Source organism: Mycetomoellerius zeteki, unplaced genomic scaffold (genome assembly GCF_001594055.1).
Source record: "Mycetomoellerius zeteki isolate Tzet28-1 unplaced genomic scaffold, Tzet1.0 scaffold22, whole genome shotgun sequence".
Classification (NCBI taxonomy): Eukaryota; Metazoa; Arthropoda; class Insecta; order Hymenoptera; family Formicidae; genus Mycetomoellerius; species Mycetomoellerius zeteki.
Window position 1 is genome coordinate 106,186 of NW_017257172.1, and position 8,225 is coordinate 114,410.

The window sequence follows — 8,225 nt, forward strand, 5'->3', positions numbered from 1 at the left end:
CGGCTCACTACGAAGCACTACGAAGTACGAATACTGCGACGGGCGACCAACACTGCGGATCTGCGAGACGGCATTGGCCGACGGTACCCTGACGTCACGAGCCTTCGTGAGCACGACAACGTGCGCAGAACGACCAGCCAATCGCGACGAGTCGAGTCGCGTACGACGTAAACGACGTTGCGCCGACTGTTCTTCGCGGCAGGTGGATCGTGGATCGTGTCGCGCGTTGCTTCGGTGTCATTCACGTACATGACTTCATTGATAAATTTCTGTTGAATGCAAACCGCGCGTTGTTGAAAACTTTCTTTATAAAACGACTAATAATGCTGTAAATCATATAGGCATTTGTTAATATTTTCAATTGGATTAAACAAGATATTGACAATTTTAATTATAAGTCTTTTCCTTACGAAAAGTCATTATAGTGATTCATAGCGCGCTGTGTATAGAGACTATAGAGAATGATTATGATTCAGCAGAAATTTTGGCTGCAAAAAGATTACAGCATAACGTAAAGATATCACAATGACGCAATCGTTGAATAGTTAAATAATATTATTTCGATTTTTCTGCAGTAACGTTTTGAAATAAAAGTTTACAATCGTTTTTTTGGAAGTACTAACATTTATTTTGTGGTTGAACTTTCACATAATATCGTCTTTTCTGTCTTTTCATATAAAAATTTGATCACTAATTCTATTACGAAGGCAAGTCATGCGAATTCGCACAATCACATGACATTTGTTTCGATCGCCTCCGAATCCTCTATCCTCGAGAAACCGGATCGATGTAATAATCTTGATTGACGACTCTTCGAAACATGAAATCGCATATTTTTCCAAAGAGACGGTTTTGACTAGGAATAACCGCTGTCGTCAACGGCCATAAATATGTATCGACGATTGAGTCCTTAATCTATTATTAGAAACAAATGCTTAAATTTACAGTCTTGTTGGTTGTTCGATTTGCAATATTCATTCGATGTCTTAACCCGCGAAAAACGATCTTGAATTCGGTTGCGTTTGGGCTGGCCGGGCGGTGTTGTTCACGTCGCCACGATGAGCTTGAATCGCCTGCCAGTTAATGTACCAAAAGGGTTGCTTGTCTCTCGGCCAGGTCTTGATCCTATTTACCAAGTCAATGTCGCCGTGAGCATCGACTGGTAAATCAGCTGGATTTATGGTCGTGCTCAGGGGCGGTGCAGCTGCAGCTGCAAAGCCGCTGTCTCCATCACCTATTCGATTTCCAAGCAACGTGCTATCGGTACCAGTTTGAGTTCCTTGGTACGTTGGAATTCCTTGAGCTCCTTGGTACGTTGGAATTCCTTGAGCTCCTTGGTACGTTGGAATTCCTTGAGCTCCTTGGTACGTTGGAATTCCTTGAGTTCCTTTGTACGTTGGAATTCCTTGAGATCCTTGACGTACTGGAATTTCTTGAACCCCTTGGCCTACTGGAATTCCTTGAGCTCCTTGGCCTACTGGAATTCCTTGAGTCTCTTGACCCACTGGAGTTCCTTGAGCCCCTTGGCCCAATGGGATTCCCTGAGTTCCTTGGCCCACTGGAATTCCTTGTGTTCCTTGACCCGCTGGGATTCCTTGAACCCCTTGGCCCACTGGGATTCCTTGAACCCCTTGGCCCACTGGGACTCCTTGAACCCCTTGACCCACTGGAATTCCTTGAGTTCCTTGACCCGCTGGGATTATTTGGTCTCCTTGAGCTGCTTGACCTGCTTGAGCTGCTTGCTCCGCCGCCATTCGCTCATCAATATATTGAGGTAGAACCTGGGGCAGACGATTACCGGTACCAGCATGCCATGGTCGTTGCGACTGCACCATGTAGAACACAGTAGCGAAGAGTATAATATATTTCAACTGTAATAGAGAATAATTTCAATTTAAATGGATAAAGATATGTTATAAAAAAATGCTAAGAATTTCGTTTCTCTACCATTTAACAAATTTAAGTTACTTGAGAAGATTATACATTATCATTAGCTAACATTGATATCGAAATAAAATTCATCATAAAATGGAGATTTGTATAAATTAATCAATACAAATATTACAGGCTGAAGTAAATATATAAATTGTCAAATATATAATCTCTCTTCCCCCCCCCCAAATTAGTATTAATATTGGTATCTAATAAATGCAGCTTATATAATACAAGAGTATTAATTAAGTGGATTAAGGAACAATCAGATCTATTTACCATGATTATCGAATATATCAAGGCGTTTACTGAACTCAATAAATACACGAGGATTTCACCAACGGTATCCAATGGGACCGGGAGATTTAACGATCGTGCGATTCACCGTTCGAAACTCAAGTGTTAATGTAGCAAGCATTCCTTCTATATAAATCGTTCGGCTTCACTGTGATCCCCACTACGAAGTCGACGAGTCATGCGTCTGTGGGAAACTTGACTGCAACTTCCCCCAGTTGTCGAGTTTGCGATATCTTGGTGGACGCAAAAATCTTCCCGAAGTGATGTATACAAATCGCTGTTAGATAAGAAAGTATTTCCCGAAGGCGCATCCGCGAATCAAGTTTCGCAAAGAAAATATACTTGTAATTTATCACGACGATAAAGCTATGTTGTCAGTCACCCTTTTAATTTCGGTTCATTCATGTCGTAAATTCCAGTGAATCCCCTATATAAATTCAAATTTGTATAATACTTAAATATTTGTGGAATGTCTGAATGCAGAAAAAATATGTGGAATTTTTATATTATTAATTGATACGTATAATTAAACTTATAAATTATTTTTAATGTGTTATAATTAAGTAAAGATATTAATTAATATTTTTCAATTATATCCTTTTTTCTGATATTAATAAAAATTATATTATTAATATTTAAATATTATATATATAACTTTTAATTTATGATAAATAAAGATAAATTGGGTTTATATAATAAAAGGAATCCTACATTATTATACGTCAAAATTATATACTTTTATTCGTTAATAGTGAAAACCACTCGTATACAGAAAATGGCAAACGTACGTGTTTGACAGTTCAAAAGTTTAACGACGATGTTACGATGTTATTCTTCTAATAGTTAATTGATCAATAATAACTGAGAGCGAATAACGGGTAGATTAATTTCTTAGGTATGTATTCGAAAGATTATGACAATCTTGGAGTGACTATATCTAGTTTTCTGAATAGCGAACCGTGAAATTGCAATGTCAGCAATGACAATGAATTTCATACTTTTCCAGCTTCGCCAGCACATTACATTTACGCCCATATTTATCGTGGCTTTTGCGGTTTTAACAAGATGTTGAGGCATTTAACTAAGCCGATAAATCCACGCTGTCGTCATCACGAATCCGCAGATATTGTTCGTAAGAAAAGAGATACGAGTTGTTTATTCATGAATTCCCTATGGAAACAGCGATAGGAAGCAAAAATGACTTCGATGCGATTATTCACGAAAAATAATCATTAAAAAATTATATCTCAAACGGTGCCGTAATCTTACGAAGACCTTTGGAAATCATTGATTTTTGTAATGCATATTTTTAGTATTCCTGATGAAACACGCTGTCATTTCTCGTTAATGTTTGAAAGATAAACAACATAAGAAAGCAAGAACAGATTGCAAAAATTATTGCATCGGTCGATAGTTCATGGCAATGTAATCTTTATCGTGCGCGTAATGAAAAAAAGTATGGAAGATAAAAATTATCTTATTATTTATGGCGTATCCGCTAAATTTTCATACGTAGCTTTTAACTGAAGATTCTCAATTATCACGACAAAATGGGAGTGATCTTAAAAAATGGTACAAAAATTTCAAGAATTATATATTTCACAAGTTTTTCATTATAGATCATACATTATAGACTTGTAGTTTGATAAATATATTATTTTTCCAACATTATCTGCAACGTTATCTACATAAATATATCTTAGGTTCTGCAATTAAGTTCGTTTTATAATTTCTATCGATAATTCGCGTGAGCGACAGTAATTACGCAAATAATTAATGACCCTCAACTGGACTGGAAAGATGGAAAATTAGTACATTTTCCTCTAAAGATTTTCTTAGAACTCATTTTTCCGTGGTATTTCTTTTATTTTTAGATTTTTATCTGCGTTTGGATTTCATGGTCAAAATGTGATTTCTTTATTTGGTCTAAGAAACGAGGAAATTTTGTTTCTTTCGTTCTGTGACGATGAAATGTACCTTCTTATTGGTAAAAGACTCATCATTTACATCAAATAATTGGTTCAGTCAGAATTCCGGTTTTGCCGTTAAAGTATCGACGGAATTACCAGATCAGTAATTTTCCCTACTCTGCACAGGATGTGTCTTGATAAATATTTTAAATACTGTAGGCACAAGAAATTTTTAATTGCAATAATTAACAATCATATTACAGAAAATTAAATAAAATTTTTAATGTATTATCGAGACATGATAGTATCTTATTGTAATATACTATTAAATACATGTACGTATAATAGAAAAATATTTACATATAAATAATAGAAAATACAATAGAAAATTGACTTGTAATTAAGTATTTGAGTAATTGAGGAAGAAAATGTATCGTCAGTCATACTTTGAATCATTTTAAATGTCAATGAGATTTTCTCCGAAGTGATTAGACGAGGTATACGGTGCCTCTTTATGAATTATACTGTCTTCGTGCTTGTGCATTTAATCGAAAGCGCTTTTACGATTTTCTGTTCTCGCAAATCGCAGTCACGCAAAACAGAAATACAGCCGAAGCAAAATATTTACGGCCGTTTCTTTTCGCCTGGCCGTGACGGAATCAGATTGTGGGGATTAAAGGCCGCTGCTGCTACTGCGGGCTTATGGAAACGGTGCCGAACCGGGTTTTTCCCAACCAGCTTTGAACCATCAAGTGTGATAAATTTCACCGTGAATGGTTAATGGAAAGTCATTGTCTCCGTTAAAAATGATAAAGCAAAATCTAATTTGCAGCGCAATTTTCATAAACATTATCGTTGGAATTGGTAAAACTGTGTAAATGGTAAAACTGCCCGATGAAAGAATTGATGTGAGTTTTTAAAATCATCTTCTGTGATAAATATAAATTTATGGAAAGAATGGATTTATTTGCATTTAAGTATATAACAATTATTAATAGGGAGTTTTTACAGTACCATTTATCCAGATACAGTGAATGCTAAGATCACGTTATCTTCTTCTTAACAACTAATTAAGAAAAGGATAACGTGACTTTAGCGTTCACCGTATCTGAATCCATGTTATTGCAAAAACTCTCTAATAATATAATAAATCCATATCGATGTGGAGGTAAGTCAATCTCGGCTCGTCTAAAAACTTGCCATGTATGTTTATAAATAAGCAGCTGCCGCATTAAGTTCGGAATCGCCTACGTCAATAGAATAACTATGCGTCAGATACAGAATTACTTGCCTGCGTGATGAAAAACGATGATCTTTAATACGTAAATCAATATAAAATAAACGAGAATAACATTATATTCTCATTATATAACGTTACATTCTCGCGTTTATTCACAATGGACACTAGAAATTTTAATACGCTTGTAGACTAATAATATTTACTATGAATAATATATATACAATATATGTATATATTTGTACATATATATATGTATATTGGATTTACAAGTTGGTAAAAAGACCTTTCCCCATCAATATCTTCGTTAAAAATGATAAAAATTTAGATTTAAGAAAAGGGTTTTAAAGCTTGAAATCTTTACTTTCGAATGATTACTATATTTTTTGAATTTGTGAGTGTTTTGTAATTTTTACATATAGGGAAACTACGAGCTGAAAAAAATGAAAAATTTTCTTTTCACTTTATAGGTCAGTAGTGTGCCCCCTAAAAATTTGAGCAAATTTTCGATTATCTATCTGAAAGCTATTATCTGAAAGCTTGAAGCTTTCCCTAATTTGAAGCGTTCCCTACAAAATCGTTTTTTAAAAATGTTCCTACGATTTTTTGTTCCTGATCCTGATAACAAAACCTGCAGAGATAGATTTTAAGCAGAGCCTAATACCGATTTTTGATTGCAGAAAGGCAAAAAATTGTACTATCAGCAAACTGCTGCCAAAAATATAACAAAGCCTGCTGACATGCTATGCCAACAAATTGGTGACAGAAACCGAACAGAGCATGCTGACATAACTTGACGGCAAATTAGCAGCAAAAACCGAGTAAGATCTGTCATTTTCATATACGCGGCATCGCCATGAGATAGACTTGCTTCCCGTAAGAAGAAATCGCCCAGGAGTCCTAAGAATTGGCGTATGTAAATCGTATAGGCAAATTTCTTACAGATTCCAAACCTCTTTTGGGATGTGTTTTCTGAATCTCTTTTTTTTACTATTTTATAACTTTTTCATGTGTTTTTGAAATATAAAGCTAATCAATAATATTTTAGCAATAAAACTATATTGATTGTTTCCAGTTTTCACATCAGTATATATATTTATATAATTATATATAATTATATATAACCGTTTATATACATGTACGCAAAACTTCTTATAAGAAACCAGGTCGATTTAAATGAAAATGACAGATCTTGCTCGGTTTTTGCTGCCAATCTGCCGTCAGGTTATGTCAGCAGACTCTGCTCGGTTTTTGTCAGTAATCTGCTGGTAAAACATGTCAGCAGGCTTTGTCGACAAATCCATAGCCAAATGCGGACACAGATGGCTATGGTTTTGTAATCAAAATCTGATCGAGTTTGCTGCCAATTTGCGTGCAAATTGCTAATATTTTGCTATCAGGGGAATGATTCGCGGATTAAATAAAAAGAAACATTCTCTTCTCTCTCTCTCTTCTCTTCTCTTGACTTTATTGCTCGTAATTCCGTTAAAAATTATCGTATCGCAATTAAAAATTATACAGATTCTTGAAGTTGAAACGTTGCTCTATCAAGTGATGTAATTGTTAATTTTTTAAAAATAGAATATATTCATTTATTTCGATACAACATCCCAAAGTCGGAACCGGCCCTACCTCTCGTACGTATATGCTCGTGGTGCGCACGAAAGTTGTACACAGACATACGGGATCTATAATTTGACGCCGGTTCCGAACGGCAATTTTGAGAAGTTTTCTTTGGCAATAGATATATATTTGGTGGTTTGTCAGATCGCCGAAGAGGAGCTCGTGAGCGCGTGAAAATTTCTTGGATCTGCCGGATCGAACTCAAGTCCCCTGGCATGATAGATTCACGCGCTGTCTACCATGCTACGCTTGTGCTCCGATAAAATAGAATATATGGGTTACTAAAAAAGTTTTTTTACCGACTTATAAAGGGACTTTTTCCCTAATCCAATATACATTTATATTTATGCAACCCTTTATATCATTTAAGAAATTCGATCGTTAATACCGTTATCATTAAACTTTATTTATATATACAAATAAATTTACATAATACATATTATGAGAATAGATTATATATAATTATAGATCTTTGTTATAATCGAATATTAGTGATACAGATTAGTCAAATAATGCACTTAATAGTGAAACAATAATTATATTAAAAAATCTTAGATAATAAATCATTGTTTATTCGTTATCGTATTATTATGATGAAATAAAACTTGAATTACGAAGATTTTATTATAAAAATATAGTAATTGCTCGTGATATGTATTTTTCTTTTGTTACCGAACAAAAATTACGGCGCAGAATCATTGATAAGGAAATGTGTTGGAAACCAGTTTCAGCATAATATATGTCTTTAGCGAAGTATGTCTTTAGCTAATCTATCCAATAATGTATATTCATTCATTTTTATTTTAAGATTGAATTTATTTATAAGAATATATGTAAGGCATATATGTAAACGTATGTAGTTATGATTTCTATAACTCTATGCAATTATAATTTCTAATATTATAACAGATTTGTGTGTGTGTGAGTGTTTGTGTGTGTATGTGTATGTGTGTTTGTGAGTATAGAGTATTGTTTTCATTCAATTGAACATTTTTCTATTTCAGAAAGATTTCTTAAATCATTATATAATATTTCAAATATATTTCGAGATTCTTGTGATGTACAACTATTTTTTAAAAGATTATAACTATTTCGAGAGACTTGATAGAATAGACACGCTATTCTTAAATCGATAAATTTACAGAAATAGGCAGGAAAGTGTGTTATAAATGTAACAGTTCGATTTCCTGGTACCAGGATGGTACGAAACTAATCGTGATAATGTT

At 34.3% G+C, this 8,225-nt stretch overlaps 1 protein-coding gene across 2 annotated transcripts; it reads right to left on the minus strand.

Annotated features, from left to right (window-relative positions):
* Positions 1–577: 577 nt before the first annotated feature.
* LOC108722844 (glutenin, high molecular weight subunit DX5) lies at positions 578–2,346 on the minus strand. 2 transcript variants are annotated; one of them, XM_018448177.1, is made up of 3 exons: positions 2,212–2,346; positions 1,649–1,871; positions 579–1,567 (listed from the first exon to the last, which is right to left on the minus strand). In XM_018448177.1, exons 1-3 carry the CDS (start codon positions 2,212–2,214, stop codon positions 987–989), a joined length of 807 nt encoding a protein of 268 aa, XP_018303679.1. In that variant the 5' UTR covers positions 2,215–2,346; the 3' UTR covers positions 579–986. The 2 variants fall into 2 exon arrangements, with proteins under 2 accessions (XP_018303680.1, XP_018303679.1); XM_018448178.1 differs by having other exon boundaries at positions 578–1,871; positions 2,212–2,296.
* Between the last annotated feature and the right edge of the window lie 5,879 nt (positions 2,347–8,225).